Source organism: Peromyscus leucopus, chromosome 9, assembly GCF_004664715.2.
Source record: "Peromyscus leucopus breed LL Stock chromosome 9, UCI_PerLeu_2.1, whole genome shotgun sequence".
Taxonomy (NCBI): domain Eukaryota; kingdom Metazoa; phylum Chordata; class Mammalia; order Rodentia; family Cricetidae; genus Peromyscus; species Peromyscus leucopus.
In genome coordinates this window covers 22,667,348-22,684,584 of record NC_051070.1, presented here as the reverse complement: position 1 = coordinate 22,684,584, position 17,237 = coordinate 22,667,348, and the positions used below count along the sequence as shown (strand labels likewise).

General features: G+C 40.9%; 1 protein-coding gene across 2 annotated transcripts in view; it reads left to right on the top strand.

Moving 5' to 3' along the window:
- Positions 1-736: 736 nt before the first annotated feature.
- Positions 737-17,237, top strand: part of Uchl3 (ubiquitin C-terminal hydrolase L3) — a 48,417-nt gene continuing 31,916 nt past the window's right edge. Inside the window, exons 1-3 of one of the 2 annotated variants that reach the window (XM_028864777.2) lie at positions 737-872; positions 977-988; positions 13,695-13,823. In XM_028864777.2, the coding sequence (XP_028720610.1) occupies positions 831-872; positions 977-988; positions 13,695-13,823 (183 nt within the window). In that variant the 5' untranslated portion in view covers positions 737-830. The remainder of the gene's footprint in view (positions 873-976; positions 989-13,694; positions 13,824-17,237) is intronic. The other variant, XM_028864775.2, reaches the window with a different exon arrangement.

Sequence of the window (17,237 nt, the reverse complement as noted above, 5' to 3'; positions counted from 1 at the left end):
CTTTGCGAATCTACTATGCACTGGCCATTGAGTTAAACCCTAAAAATGTGAAGAAAGTGAAATTTTTATTACATCTTGCATCCTGACATTTAGTGTAATGGAGAAGGGACATTCAAAATCCTGCTTAAAGTCCTTCCGTCTGTACCAACACTTAGTACATTGTCTGACTCATCTTTCATACTGGCTCTGTATTGTTTCTCAAGCAGAACTGAGTATCTATCTACCTATCACCTATATCGATCACCTGCCTATTACCTGTATCTCTGTCATTGCGATAGCAGATAAGGCCAACAGATCATCTCAGTATCCTCACAAAGAAGCAAGAGGACCATGATTCCAAGGAGTCAACCTCTGGCTTGGCTGCCTTCTTCAGGCTAGCAAACCCGTCCCACTCTCACAGTGGGAATCCGTGACGCGCCCCCTAGAGTTTCTGGTTAGCATTGCACGAAGGCGAGCGCCTGCAAGCACGCGGCCCAGGCCGGCATGGGGCGCATGCGTAAAACTCGGGGGCTCGCTCAGGTAGGGAGAGTCCAAGTGTGAGGGGAGCTCTCCCTGTTGATTCCGGCTTTGTTTCTCTCGTGAAATAGGAAACAGACCTTATTGCTCCCGTTTAATCGATCTCTTCATTGAAACAGTAGTCACCGAATTGCGCCTCCGTTGGACGAGGCTAAGAGCGCGGGGGTCGTGGAACTCTTTTCGTTGCGCCCCCCCCGAGGGGCGGCGCGTGGATGGTGCCGGCCGGAGCGCGCGGGGGCGGAAGCGGCGGCGGCGGCGGCGGCGGCGGCAGCAGCGGCTGTCAGAGCTGGAGAGCGGCCGGCGGCGGAGCAGCCATGGAGGGTCAGCGCTGGCTGCCACTGGAGGCCAACCCCGAGGTGAGCGCGGCCTGGGGGAGCCGCAGCCCGGGGCCGAGCGAGTCGGGAGGCCGGCGCCGGGTCGCGTGCGCGCGTCTCTAAAACCCTCTTCTGTCTCGTTTCAGGTCACCAACCAGGTGAGTGCGGTGTCTGTCACCCCGGACGGACCCCGGAGTCCTTTTCTGCCTTCCCCGCCAGCCTCCTCGCTGCTGGCCTTCACCTCTGCATCCCGGAGGATTCGGGGATCTCATCCCGGGAGGGTCCCCTCCCTCCATCCCTCCCTCCCCCCGGCCTGCGGCCGTGGGCGGCTCCGCCCCTTTCAGGCCACCACCTGGCTCCTGGAGATGGCCGTGAACCTCTGTCCCCCACCGCGCGGGACCCCAGGTCACCAACGCCGCCTGGGGCCTTGGGGTCTGAGGTTTGGTGAACTCTCCCATGGTATCCCCCGGTTCCTCTTCCCTCTTCGTTTGTCTCCTTGATGTCGCGTTCCTGCATGTTCCCTGCCCCTGTCCATTCTAGGTGACTAATTTGCCAACACTTCCCGACTCCCGGCCTCGTAAACTTGCCCACCCAGTTTTCTGGCTAATTCCATCTAACAACCTGTACAATGAAATCACCTTCCAGTAATCTCTTGCACCATCAAGTTGCTTCTCTTCCCCGCCACGCCCCCTTTCTCTTCCAGTCTTTAAAAACCATGTCGTTGCCTTTTGTACCATAACAGAGCTCGGTTTAATCGTTGTCATGCAGTTCTTGGCCACCTGCTACTCTTAAAAGAAACTTGGTTTTGGGTACTGAAGATTGGGGCAGGGAATGGCAAGTGGGGAGGCCTATCAGCTCCCAAATTAGAAAAAAAAAGCTATTAGTTTAATTTTTTTATTTGCACAGGTATGTATTGTCTTAGGTATAATATACTGTTTTTCTCTGCTTTCAACATTTAGTTCACCTTTGACCGTGCTCTTAGTTTGTTATGTAATTTTCCTTCTTTTCCCCCCCATCTTTCTCATCACCAAAGGATAAAGATTTATCATCTACTTAAAAAAAATTTTTTTGAGGCCAAACATCGTGGCCCATGCCTGTAGTATCAACATGTGGGAGGCCGAGGTAGGAGAATTTTGAGTTCCAGCCCGGACTGAGACTGGGTCTCCAGCCTGCTCCTCGCCTCCAGTTGTTGGTTTGGTTGTATTTTTAAATGGATTTTGGTTTTCAAAGCTTTTAAGCACATTCCTTATATAAAGCATGCAGGCTTTATGTTAGAGGTGGCATCCTTTGTCTTTTTTCAAAACATTTTTATTACATTTATTTATTTTGTGTGTGGATGGGTGATGTGCATGTGGAGGTTCAGAGGCCAATAGTTCACCCCTTCCCTCAGGTGGGGCCTTGGGATGAAACACAGGTCCTCATGTTCGATGCTGGCAAGGGCCTTTACTCATTGCCCAACTCCCTTTATCTTATTTGAGTTTATTGTATGTTCTTGTTACTGTCTAGTTCTTACCTCCTTAGTAAGGTGACTGAAACGCAGCACTTATCATTCGTATTACTGCTCAAAGTACCTTTTCCTGAGAATGTCAACATTCTTTGCTTCTCACCCTTTTGAGATTTGCTCATCTCTTTTCCCAACACGTTTTATTTTCTTTGTCAAGAGAAAAATCTTAAGTCTGAAGAAATCAGAATTTGCAACTTCTGTGCCTAGAAAGAGATGTTTATTCCAGTTGTAATCCAGACTCATTTTTACACTTTACTGATAGGTAAATATCTTTGTTCCATTGGCCCGTCTTTTTACCACTGCCATCCTAATTATTGTAGCTTTCTAAGTCCTCAAACAGTGTGAATCCATCGTTGTCCCTTTTCAGAATTGTTTAGGCTTTTCTATTTACTTTACCTCTCAGATAAATTTTAGAAGCCTTGTCAGTTTCTACAGAAGTTGATGGTGAGTGTGTCAAGTGGATGGATACGTTTCAAGGAATGTATCTTTATTGCCTTGGATCTTGTAGTCTCTGAAGGAAGTGTGTCTATCTCATTACTTAGGCTTTTGATTTCTTATGTCAGTGTTTGATTGTTTGAACACATGGAGAAATTTTGTTAGATGCCTACAGATTTGATGGTCTTGGGGTGTTCTTGTAAATAGTATTACCTTAAAGTTTTATTTTTGAGTTCTTTGCTATGTATAGAAATCTAATTTAAAAATGTGCCCATATCCTCTACCTTGCTAAATCCACGTATTAGTTGCAGTGTGTCTCTCTCTTTTTTGCAGGTTCTTTGAGGATTTCCAGATAGTTGTGTTCTCTGCAGTCAGCTGCTTATTCCCATTCTAAACAGCTTTATTCCTTTTCTTGTCTTATTGCACTTGGAAATGCCTTACACATGAATCTGAGGCAGCTTGTTTCTCATCTTAGCTGGGGAAGCATTTACTCTTTCGCTCTAATCGTGGCAGCTCTAGGTATTTTGTAGCGGCTCTTCCTCAGGCCAAAGAAGTTCCCACTCTTTCCTGATTTGGAAAGCTTTTTATTATGAATTAATGTTTGATTTCCCCAAGTGATTTTGCATTTCATCAGCTGATCATGGAAAGAAGTAAGACTAGTTTTATATAAAAAGATAAAGGGGCAGCGATATGGCCAGTATTACTCTGGTGCCCAAACCATAAGAATAGAAACTGTGGACTTATATGTCTTGTGAATATGGCTCTAAAAGCCTTCAACAATAGCTATAGAAAAGCATAAGTATATAACCAAGAGCAGCTTTTTCTTATATTGAAGAGTGATTTACCATTTGATTTACCATTCAAAATCAATCAGTGTGATTAGCCTTATCAATTGATTAAAAAACCTTTAAAATGATACTATTTGTTGTTTTAAGCAACCAATAAATAAGTTTATATAACTGGACATTTAAAGCCTATGATTCACCTGGTATAGAACCGCCTTCCTAGATGACTTGGATAAATTATAAAATGCATTTACTCATATTAATTAAACAATATTTTGAGGTTACCTTTCTCATGACCGGTTGTCTGAACAGGTGCTAGTTATGCTTTGGTGATTAAAATATTCTTGTTTTTCTATCCAATGGCAAGACAGAAAGTAAAACAAAATAAATCTTTAGCAGTTGTTATAAGTGCAATGAAAAAAATTAATAGCCTTTAATCCTAGCACTTGGAAGGCAGAGGCAGGCGGATCTCTGTGAGTTCGAGGCCAGCCTAGTCCACAGAGCTAGTTCCAGGACAGGCACCAAAACTACACAGAGAAACCCGTCTCAAAAAACCTAAAAAGGAAAAAAAAATTAACAAGGTGTTGGGGTTGGAACTTAGGTTGGCTAGAGACAGGAGGCCCTTTTGAACTGACTTAACCAGAGATATAACTGTATGCCGTATTTGCTGTGCTTTGGTTTAAATTTTTTTTTAAGCCACATATGGTGGCTTGCAGGTATAATGCTAACACCAGGGAGACTGAGGCAGGTTTACAAGATGAGACAGTGTCAATTTTTTTTTTCATTATTGGATAATGTGTTTTTATTTAGAAAATGGGCAAATATCTTAGTAGTTAGCTTTAACCAGAATTTTTTTGTTTCATTAGTGTCCATGTTTTGCACAGGACTGAGGATGGAAAATGAGTAGAAATTTGATTAACTGACTAGTGATTTGGAGATTTATCCCAGCAGGCCTTGAATTCATGGTCCTGCTTTTGCCCGTCTCGTGTAGGTTACAAGCACCACACCTTGCCCAGCCCTCCCTGGGTTTTCTTATTTCTTTAGCCTAATGGGATCAAAGAGGAGCCTAATCTTGATTTCGCTGTGTTAACCATCTGGCAGTTATAGGTCTTATTAACTCTTAGTTTGAGCAAGTACTGTTTTATTCTGTGGTGATGCCTGGTGCTACATTAGGATACTCATTGTATGTCTACAGCATGAAGGTTAATGTTAACTGCTAGGTGTCATCTAGTATCCCTCTGTCGTAGCAGATCTGGCAGACAGTGATTCTTTCTTTCTTTTTTTTTTAGTATCCTGTCAATTCCTTTAAAGATATTTTGCCATGCTACAGATTGGACTTAAAATAAAATCATTTAAAAAAAGAATTTAAGCTCTACCTTATTTACATATATATATTTAAATAGGTAAAAGTAGCTGGTGGAAAGTTGCAGATAACTGAGCATTAAGAATTACAACTTTTTAAAGAATAAAATAAAGATCCAAAGGCAACAAGAAGTATAGTTTGATATCCTGGGTAACCATTATACTAGACTTGACATGTAATTTTTTTGTGTGTGTGTGATTTGAGTATGGTCTGTCTGTCTATCATCTATGTATCTATCCATCCATCCATGTCTGCCTAGCTGTCTGTCTGTCTATCCATCTAAGTTGTAATTTAGAAAAATTACATTTTTTTTAAAAAATAGGGAACCTCCCTAGAATTATTCTTAGTTGTGATGTTATTGAGGAAGTAACATTTTCTGGTTTCATATCTAAAGGAAACTTAAGCAATACTTTGACATAGTTTTGCTATTTAATGTAAATGCTCAAAGGTAGAAACAGAGTTGGAGGTCATCTCCTGGATGATTACCAAGCAGTAATAGAGTAGTTCTCTTGTAAGTAGATCCCACTTTTGGGTAACAGGCTTTGAGACCCTGTCTCCCACAGCTCCTGCCTCCCTTCTGTTTCCTGCTTTGTCACTTCCCCAAGGCGTCACCTGTCCCTGCTGGAGCCACCACCTCACCTCTGTCCTGTCTTCACTCTTGTCTAACTCGCTTCCATCCCCATTTCCTAGTACCTCAATTAGGGTTTCTGTGCTCCAAAGAGACATCATGACCACAGCAACTCTTAGAAGGAAAACATTTAATTGAGGTGGCTCACTCTCAGTTCGGAGGTTCAGTCCATTTTCGTCATGGTGGAAAGCAAGGAAGCGTGCAGGCAGACATGGAGCTGGAGCTGAGAGGCCTTACGTCTGGATCCAAAGGCAACAGGAAGTAAACTGTCTCAACAGGCATGATATGAGCATATATGAGACCTCAGAACCTGTCTCCACAGTGACACGGTTCTTCCAACAAGGCCACACCTCCTAATAGTGCCACTCCCTTTGGGGCCATTTTCTTTCAAACCACCACACATAGTAACTTCTTTTATCAGTTTACTAGTGATCACACTTCTGACGTACCCATGGGCTGCTTCTCTGTTATTGTGTCTCATGGCCTTTTAGTGGCATTGGAAGAATAACCTGTCCTATTCTTCTTGAAACATCATGCTTCCATTTTGACTTTTCTGATAATTGTGGCTTTTCTAATTCTCTAGTTATGTCTTGGTCATCTCCCTTCTACCTTCTATGGAGTTCCTCAGGAATTGCTCTGTGAGGTTAACCTTGATTGTCAACTTGGTGTGTATATCTGTGATGAGGACTTTTTAGGTTTACTTGAGAGGTGGGAAGACCCACCCAAAATGTGGGTATCATTTCATGGTCTGGAGTCTAGGACTGAATGAGAAGGAAAAGTGGTGGGTGAGGTGGCTGGGCAGGTAGAGGCGCTCGCTCCCAAGCCTGATGACCTGAGACCGACCGATCTGTGCGACCCACATGATAGAAAGGGAGCACCAACTCTGGGAAGTTATCCTCCAGAGGTGCTGTGGCGTGTTTTCAAGTACAAGAGGAGGAGCTGATGGCAGCAGTCTTCCCTCTGCTCCCTGAGGAGTCACAGTGACAGATGCTTCATGTCCCTGCTGCCATGCGTCCCCTCCCTGCTGCCATGCGTCCCCACCACGATGGACCATAACCTCTAACTGTGAGCCAGCCAGCCCGCCTGTCCTTCTGTAAGTCGTTGTCAGGTGTGTGGTCACAGCGTCAAGAGAAGGAACTAATACGGTTCCCTCTAGATGAGCAGTCTTGGCCATGCGCAGTCTTCCTCTAGTGATGCTTCCTGTTATGTTGTTTTTATACTCCTTGTCACCATATAGATGGCCCAGTGTCCCTCTCAGCTCTTGTGTATTTAATTACTTCTTTGATATTCCCATCTGATGCTTATACCTCAAACTTAATAGAACTGAAAAATGTGAATTTCCATCCTCATACTACTCTAAACTAGTTTCCTCCTCTGTCTTCCAAAGGCATCACCAGCTATCCTTTGCTCAGGCCAATGTTAGTGACTCTTCTGCCTGACCATGTTGTTTGGAAGATGCCATACTGTGTGGCTTTGATTCTTTAGTTAACATCTCTTCTACATGTGTGTGAGACCATGGCTGTCTAAGCCTTTTGTAGTCTTCTAATCTTGAAGATGGTCTTCACAGTGCAAGCCGCCATCCTTGACTTTGTCGGCTGCTGTGGCTGTCTAAGTACTTGGGCTTATTTTTCTTCCCTAAGACCTGTTCTTCGCGTGCTATCATCTCCACTTTGGGTTGGTCTTAGAAGAATGCACACTCCCCCTTGTGATCTGCTTCAGACGCTAGCGGCCCTCACTGCTTGTTGTTAGAATACCATGCAAGCGCCTCCCTGAGGCCACATAAGGAGGTGCTCCCCATCTCTGCCCAGGCTTCACTTCAGTGTTTAAATGCCGAGGCTCCTCCCACTCGGAGTCTTCCCTTGTTTATCCTATTCTTGAGTTGTTTGACTTGAGATATTTTATGGCAGCTTTTTTTTTTTTTTTTTTTTTTTGTCATTTATGGCTCAATTTCAAGATGAACCAGTTTTTCTTTGGTGACATACTTGTTTTCCTTTCCTCCTTCTTCTCCACCCCTTCTTTTCTCATTTCTGTTTTTCTTTTTATATAGGGTTTTGTGATGTAGCTGAGGCTGGCTTTGAACTCTCAGTCTTCTTGCTTCAGCTAAGATTGTAAGCATGAACCGCCATACCCAATTAATTTCTTTAAAATTTTTTACTATGTGAAATTATCTTACTTGTTTATTTTCTTTCCTCTTTGTTTTTTGTTTTGTTTTGTTTTGTTGTTTTTGAGACAGAGTCTCTCTGTGTAATTCTAGCTGTCCTGGAGCTCGTTTTGTAGACCAGGCTGGCCTCGAACTCGGAGATCTTCTTCCTAATGCCCCCTGAGTGCTGGGATTAAAGGCGTGTGCCACCATGTCCAGCTATGTGTTTATTTTCTTTGCCACTAAAATGTAAGTTCCTTGAGAGGAGAGAGATGGCTGAAATGTTGTGAGTGTCTCATGGCCTCAAGGAGCTGTCAGCACATAGTTATCAGAGAGTGGGTAGCCCTTAGAAAGCTGCTTTCCTGCTAAGGAAAACTGTTCTTGGAATTTAGTGTGCTGATGGATCCTTTCCTGATATTTCAGTGAGCAGAATTCTCTCTTCTAAGGTGTTTTATTGTATTTTTTATTATAGCAGTGAGAATAACATTTTATTAGTAAAGTGATACTTATTTTTACTAGAGCAAATTTGCTTTCTTATACCTTTTAATAGTTCATCAGTCCTTTCATTCAGAACATCTAGAGCAAATGTAATTGTTCTTTCTTGATGTCACTAAAACTGAGGCCAAGGTTCAGTAATTTAAGTCCTAGCTGAACATGCTCATATATACTACTTTTCTGTTGCTGTGATAAAACGGCTTGACCAAGACAACTTAAAGAAGAGTTACAGTCCCAGAGGGAGAAGAGTCCATGGCTGTGGGGAGCGTTAGCTGCAGATGCCAGGCATGAGGGCGGAACAGCAATCTGAGAGCTCACATCTTGAACCTCCAGCACAAAGCAGAGCAGACAGTAGGGTAAGACTGTAAACAGTCAAAGCCCGCTTCCAGTTGTTTATTTCCTAGAGCAAGACCGCACCTCCTACATCTTTCCAACCACCACCACCAACTGTGGCCAGGTGTTCAGATGCGTGAGCCCGTGGGGACATTTTCAGTGAAACCATCACACCGTATTTTCCACTTGCACGTTTCTCCAAATCCTCGGGTCTCTGGTCGTAGAATTTGGGGTCCTTCTCTTATCATTAGCCTTTATGAAAGAGAATGCTCTTCAGGGCTCTTCCATAATCCATGCTGCATCATCTTGGCTTGGTACAGAGGGCTGTTGCTTTATTGTCCTGAATGATGCTGCTTCTGAGGAAACCAGCATTGTGTCTCCCTTTGATAATTTTCACTTAGGCCATATTGAGCCTGCAGTGAAAAAAAATCTCTTTTTTCTTTTAACTTTCACATAAAATATTTTCAGTGATTCCCTATTCTTGGGTTGAGGAAATTTGATCTTGTTTTATTTTTAGTCAGTCTGTTAAAATTCATTTTGGGAGTTCCTGAGCTGCGATTTCTTATTTAACTTATTTCCCTAGCTCCATGCATAGCAATCACTGCTAGTCTTCGGTTACTGGTGGTGATATGAAGCAGTTGCTAGACAAGTGTAATTATGTCATAATTCCACTCATTAATCAACTAGTAACAAGCAGGGGCAAAGGCTGTCCCGAGTAGATCTCTCTCTGCAGCAGAGACAGCGTGCTTGTCGCTGCACACTTCAAAAGCTGAGGCCCTCCCTGTGCTGTCTGCAGCTCCACTGTCCCTAGGTCAGGGGCGGGGGTTGTGGGGTGGGCGAGGACTCGCGGGGGTGGGACTTGAGAAAGCAGTTTTAGGACAAAGGTGAAAGGAAACCGATTCTTCTCCGTGGATTTTTACTTTGTTTTTATTTATTTATTTGAGACTGCGTCAGTCTGTATAGGTCAGCTGGCCCTGCATTGTTGATCTCCTGTCTCAGCCTCCTGAGTGCTGGGACTATAGTTGTGTGCTCAGTGTCTGGATTTAACTATTCCTTATCTGGTGACAAATTTGTGATAGAGCATAAAGAATATTAACTAAAAGTTATTTTTAGGTCTACTAATTTATTATCATATCATAACAATAATAATGTACTTAAATAGTATCAACACTGCCTAGATTTCTTATATAGCATCTCCCTTTACCAGCAGGTAGTCTCTTAAAACTAAAAATTGTTTTATTCCAGCATATTGTAATTTATAAATTATATTTCTTAATTTGATCGAAATTTTAGAGTTGTGAAATTTCAGTGAGCTAATCAGTTAGAATTTTGTTGTTGTTGTTACTTTATTGTCCAGTATTTAAACTAGAAAAGACAGAAGACTGTTTGGTATTAGAAGTTATAAACATCTGATTCCTGCTCGATTCAAACAGTAATAGTTCTACAAATGCACGTACAGGCAATTTCTTATGTCGTTACTTTGTGAAAACGTTTCATGGGCACAGTTAATTTTTGTCTTACTCCTTTTCCTTTTTTTTTTTTTAACCTGGAGCTCACTAATTTGGTTACACTGGCCAGCAAGGCCTAGGCATTCACCTGTCTTAGCCTGTCCTGTTGTTGGTGTGGAGGCATTCAAGAGTGTTCACCATGCCCAGCTTTTACGTGGATTCTGAAGGCTGGAACTCAAGTCCTCAAACGACAGGGAAGCAACCACTTTTCCTCCTGAGCTCTCCCTAGTCCTGAGTTTCTTTCTTAAGACTATTATTTTGAGTTTCCTCTTAGTTTTGGAGATTTAAGTTAAAATATGTTCTAGTCCTATAGATTTTGTAACTTACTGATTACATTTGACTATTGTAAATTAACACATTAAAAAAAAAGAGACAATAAAAGCAAAAGTCTGTGTACACTGTTCAACTAATTGTACTTGACCTTTTACAAAATTTATCTTTTTGAAATTTTCATGTTATTTTAAATACAACTTTGGTGTTTGTTTTGTATAGAAACAGGACATTTTCATAATTGCTTTGTTGCTGTTTTTTAAGACAGGGTCACATTGTGTATCCATGGCTTCCTGAAACTCACTGTGTAGAACAGCTTGGCCTTGAACTCAGAGATCTGCCTGCCTCTGCCTCCCAAGCGCTGGCATGACAGCTGTCTGCCACCATGCCCAGCTGTAGTACTTTTAAACTGTTTATTCCTTGTGTTGTGTGATGGTTTCCAGTGAGTGACTCCTGGCATCCTGGAGCCAGAGGATATATATATATAACTAATCTACTTAATAGATAGTAATTGAAGTGAGTTTCTTTATGTTATAGTATTTAGTGACAGGAGTAAAGAGAAGGTAAATTGTCACTCTTGTTAAGATTTAATAATTTTTATGATTTAGGCTAGTGTGCTGTTTAATCTTCGTTGTGTTCGTAGCTTGTTCCTGATCAGTCTGATTACTACAGTTGCTGCCTTTGGATGTTGAGTCTTGCTTGGCGCTTGTTTTTGTTGGCTTTGGCTGACATAAAGATTATATTGAAGTCTCTTTACAGTAACTGAGCAGTTTTGTCCAGGTTGCTTTCTTGTTACAATGTTTTTTTATTTTGTACTACACACATGGAATTACTGGGTCATGTGTGTCATGTTGTGTAACTTTATATTAGTATGGTTTTATGAGCATCAAAATTAACAAATTTAAGCCTCTTTAGGTCTTACAATTAGATGTTACAAGTTGGGGGACAGCCTGGTTTTTCCAGATTCTTGGCATCTTCTTCAAAGCACTGAAATAAGTGCACAAGGATTTACAAAGACAGCAGGAATACTTTTATTTAAAATAAAACGATGGGATAGGTGAGGGACACTGTTGAGGTAACAGCAGGCCATGTGAGTAAGTCCTTCCAGAGTCCCAATTGTTTGTGAATTCCTTTTATAAGCTCAGGAGAAGGCGAAGTTTAATTACTAGGGGTGTAGTTTGGTGGTTCTCTATTTTGATTGACAGATTTTAAGTTATGATAATTTCTGCACTATATACATCCTTTCCCATAATGCATCTGATTTTAATAATATGCATGCCCAGTTACGCATGGACATAAAAGAGTAAATAGAGGAATCTCCCTAAAAGTTCACTTTAAGTACACAGTTTGCTTTACTGCACATGTACCCAAAAGTAGTTCAGACTGGATTGTCCTTTCCTTTCTTTGGAGTGAGCTGTGCATGCTAACAGGCTGCTAGGTACATTGTTCAGAGAAAGGGGTATTTGGTTTTTTTTTTTAATTTATTTATTTTTATGTGCATTGGTGTTTTGCCTGCATGTATGGCTGTGTGAGGGTGTCAGATCCCCTGGAATTGTAGTTATAGGCAGTTGTGAGCTGCCATGTGGGTGCTGGGAATTGAACCCAGGTCCTCTAGAAGAGCAGCCAGTTCTCTTAACCGCTGAGCCATCTCTCCAGCCCGAAAGGGGTATTTGTATAGTACACAAATGGCTGTCAAGTTTCTTATCAGAAGAGAGGTGGATGGATAGCCCACACCACGTAGAGTCCCAGGTTTGCTGAACTCCTCATGCCTGCCTGATTCACAGATGTGAGTCCTGTCAGGGTAATATGCAGAGTTGATTTAATGAACATCACATTGTAGATAAGGAGCTAAATATCCCAGTCTTCTTTAACTGGCAGAAAAAGGAGTATACATTGAATGTTCTGTGTAGATGAGTTTCTAAACGGTCTTATTAAATAAGAAACACAGAGCCAAATATAGGAGTGAAAGCCGTAGAGATCAGGGAAATAGTGAGAGACACCAGCCAACCTTAACTCACTATACCTCTGTAGCTTCCCAAGAGAGCTGCTTCCTGTCTACCCAGGCTTTTATTGACTTGCTGTTCTGCCCTCTCATTGGCTCTTAGCCCAGCTACCTCACTTCCTTGTCACTGCCTGTCTGTACAGGCCTCCAGGTCTCTATAGTTGGTACTGGGATTAAAGGCATGTGTCACCATGCTTGGTTGTTCCCTAGTGTGTCCTTGAACACACAGAGACTCTGCTTGCCATGTGATCGGATTAAGGGCATGTGCTACCACTACCTGACTTTTGTTTATGGCTGGCTGTATCCTCTGATCTCCAGGCAAAGTTTATTTATTAACATACAAATACAATATCACCACAGTTCAGCATGAACAAGCTTAAGTAGCATGCAATCATACAGATGGCAAAGTTATCTATTAAAGTGTATTCATTTCAGTTCAAGCAATACCTGGTTTGGCCAGGTATACGTCCTTAGCAATGAGAAAAAATAAGAATTTCTTGCCTTAACACTTAGGCTTTTGTTTTAATCTTTTGTTTGTTTGTTTGTTTGTTTCTAGGTAGAGTTGAATATTAAGAATGGCCTAGAACAGTACATTTAGAGGAAATGAAGAAGGGAAAGGGAAATATTTTCAAATATGCCTGTGAACGTTACTAACCCTGAAATTACTAGTAATGTGGTGAAGAATGGACATAGTAGAGAGACCCTTGCTTTCTCTGTAGTTCTAGACCTTGCAGCTTGATGGAGAGGTGATGTAATAATTGCCATGTACTTTTTCCCTAGAGAGATTCTTATCTGTATTTCTATTTATTTATTTATATATTTATCTATCTATTTATTTATTTATTTTGCCTGCACGTGTGTCTGTGTTACTTTTTGCTTGTTGATAAAATACTTAGCTCTTTGTCATTAAACTCCAGGAGTTATTTTTGGATATCAGGGTAAACTGTTGATGCACTAAAATAATTCATTATTTAATTGATGCAAAATAAAGGCTGGAAATAAGTTCTTAAGGTGACTTGTATGTACTTTGTGAAGTCCTGGCTAACATACTCAATACCAAAGTAATAGATTTTGAGAACAGATTTGTTTAATACGTTATGAGTTTTAACTATTATGTGATATAAATTGCTCTTGTCCTACCCTATTCATTGTAGACTTGCTTTCCTGTGTTTTTTCACCTCTCAGACTGTGGTGTACCTGACAATAAGGATTATGTGTATTTATGGTGTGCATGCTGTGTTTTGACAGTGCCATCTTCATTCTTATTGAACATCAGTAATATTTGATCACAGTCCTTTCCATATGCTTTCTGTAGATGCTGCACGTACTTGTCATCATTTCCTGTTAACATTCTGCAGGGTTTCCTTTACCACTTAACTTCTGCTGCCTTCCTTTTCCTAGTTCCTCAAACAGTTAGGCCTGCATCCTAACTGGCAGTTTGTTGATGTGTACGGGATGGAGCCTGAACTCCTCAGCATGGTACCAAGACCAGTGTGTGCGGTGTTACTCCTCTTCCCTATCACAGAAAAGGTAATTGTAAAGCAGATACATGGTTTCTGTTGATACTGAGTTAAAAATAGTCTTTAAAAACAAATAATGCCTTTTTTTTTGTATATAATCAGCAAACTAAGAAGTAAGGAAATCTTAAGGTCTTATTAAAATAGAAAGATTTAGATAAATGAAGATTTAAATAAAATAAAAGATTTAAATTAAAGATTGACAATAAAGCTCTGTGTTGGTCTTTTACCTTCAGCTTTTTTTGCCTTGGCTTTGGTTTAATGTAGCATTTAATAACATTCTCATGAAGATTCTTTGTTTTTTTTTTGTTTTTGTTTTTGTTTTGTTTTGTTGCTTTTTTAAGACAGGGTTTCTCTGTGTAACAGTTCTAGCTGTCCTGAAACTCACTTTGTCAACCAGGCTGGCCTGGAACTCACAAAGATCCTCCCACCTCTGCCCCCCCCCCCCCCCCCGAGTGCTGGGGTTAAAGGCATGCCCCACCACTGCCTGGCCTATTCTTTGAAATTTTAAGTTGATATTTATTATAAAACATATGAATAAAGAATATTCAGGTTTTCAACTTATAAAGCATATAAGCTATTTTGATTATGTTTATAAAAAACAGACCTCCTTTGTTTATTTTAAGGAAGTAGGGGGAACTGATGATGTGGATCCTGTTATTTTCAATACAGACTTAATTTGAGGAATATTGCTAAGCTTAGATACAGTTTAATTGACAGAATATACTGAGCATGAAAAATAACTGCCTTAGGTCTGTTTTGAAATACTAGTCTCTGCATTTCAGTGTGCATGGAGTGGAGTTGGAACGTTAAGTGCAGTTTAGAACATTCTTGTAGTCTGACTTTAACCTTGGAACACTAAGATGAACTTGGGCCTTGTGAAAATGGAGACGTGCTTGTGGCAGTGTGGGAGAGCTGAGATGTGGATGAATTGACAGGTGCACGCTCAAGTCATGCTGCTCTGAGGAGAGATCTGCCTAGGTCACCGAAATGCAGTGAGTTGCTGCTTGGTGACACAAATCCATAGTTGCCCTGAGGATAAATAACACTGAAAGTCTTCTGCCTCCTCTGTGAGGGCTCTACAAAACAAATTACTCAATAAACTGTTTTCTCCATACTTGTAACAGTCATAGAAATTTAGTCAGGATTTTTCTTTCTTTTTCTTTTTTCTTTTGCTTTTTGAAACAGTCTCACTATTTAGTCCTAACTGACTTAGAATTCACTTAGAACAGACTGACCTTGAGCTCACAGATTCCCTGCTTCTGCCTCCAGAGTGGTGGGATTAAAGTGTGTACTGCATACATGGTCTCTGTAGGAGTTTCTTAAATTACTAGTTTTAAATCAAACAAATTTAGTGATGGGTTTTGCTTAATCTGAAACTGGTGGGAGAGTTAAGACAAAACCTCACTGCATTAGCCCAGTGTTGTCATCTTTTTTGATTACTAAAGAAGCAGTAGAGATCGATCCTCAGACTCCAGGAGTAATGAGCCATTAAAAAAAAAAAAGTCACTTGTTTATAGCTGTGGCTTCTTATATTTTAGGGTTTTTGTTGTTGTTATTTTCAAACGGGATCCCAGTATGTAGTCCCGGGTTAGCCTCTATTTTGTAATCCTGCCTTGGCTTCTTGATGCTAGAATTCTCTCTGGGGTCTTTTCATGCCCTGATACAGTGCTGTGGTGCATGACACAAAAGGCTGACATTATAGGCGTGTGTCAGCATGCTTGACATAGTTGGGCTTTCTTAGGCGATGCTATGTGAGGTCAGAATGCACTGACCTCGTGTGGGGGCAGAATGAGCTGTTGTTTGAATCGGAATTTCTGAAACTAGTGATTTTTATGATCTACTTTTTTGGCAAAAAAGAGTTAGCTCCTGTCTTCTTCCTTTAGTGAGTCATCTGCATTTAAAAAGCGTGCAGTCCTAATCAACACCAGTGACTTATTACTAGCAAGAACACAGTTTTCATTGCCAGCACCACCAAAATGAAAACGGGAAAAGAAAGAAAAAACAGGCAGCAAACAAAAACCCCTTCCGGCTGGGCGGTGGTGGCGCACGCCTTTAATCCCAGCACTCGGGAGGCAGAGGCAGGTGGATCTTTGTGAGTTCGAGGCCAGCCTGGGCTACCAAGTGAGTTCCAGGAAAGGCGCAAAGCTACACAGAGAAACCCTGTCTCGAAAAACAAAAACAAAAAACAAAACAAAACAAAAACCCCTTCCACACACAGTTTTAAAGTGTTTGTACTTATAAAAGTAGGTAATTTATATCAATATGGATGTGTACTTATATAAGAGACATTTACCACTTTTTGGTATCTCTCCTAATTTGGTAGATCACGTTTCTTATCAAAAGTGACAAATTACAAACACTGAGAGGTTGTCTAGTACAGAGTCACGTTTGGGAAATACAAAGTATTTCAGTCTGTGACTCTGAATTTGGAAATTTAATATGGAGTTGAAAATACTTACTCAAACACCAATGGAACTGTCCTGGGTACTTTAGTACATTTCTATAAAGTCAGGAATGGTGTTTCAAGTGTGTTCTTATTCTTACTCACCAGCCAGGGGATTATAGGTAAAGAGGTTATATGTTTAATATATATGATATTTGTGTCTTTGTACTTGGTTGTTAGTGTTTTTCCCCTTTCCTTGGTGGTTTTTGTTGCTCTTCTACCTTGTGTCATTTTAGGCTTTCCCCCTTAATATTAAATCTTTAGAAGTTATGAGGCCTTATTTTGCTTTGTCAGCATTAGCATTAAATAGCAAACTAAATGGTAGAACTACATAAACACTTCAACATTGAGACCCTGATATACTCAGCTTTTTTAAAGAATCAGTTTAAATGAGTGAATTAATGTTGGCACCCGAAGATATTGCTTAAAACTTTGATTTAGAAATACATTCATAAATTATTTTTAAGCATAGATACATTTGTTCTCAGAAGTACTTACTATTTTTTAGATTATTTTTATTTTATGTGTGTTAAGTATTTTGCCTGTATGCATGCATGTGCAGTGCCCAAGGAAGCCAGAAGAGGGCATTCGAACTTCTGGAACTGGAGTTAGAGCCACTTAGGAGCCCCCTTATGGGCTCTCTGAATTAAACCCAGAACTCTGGAAGAACAGGAAGTTCTCTTAACTTCAGAGCCATCTCTCCAGATGGCCCCAGCATCACTTTTAAACTCTGGGTTTTCTATAGATATCATTTGTATCCTTTATTATGCAGATCAGAAAAAGACCCTGTGAAAGACTTCTGTAAAAGACTGAATGATAACAATTTTGGCTTTACTGTAGGCATCGAAGTCTCTAACTTCTCAACTATAGACAGATAGCCATATCAGTACATTAATAAAATTTTACTTCAGGAAAACAGGAGTGGGCAGGTTTAGCTGTGTGCTCTGCACTCTGCTTACCTCTGTTCTCTTGGCCTCTCAA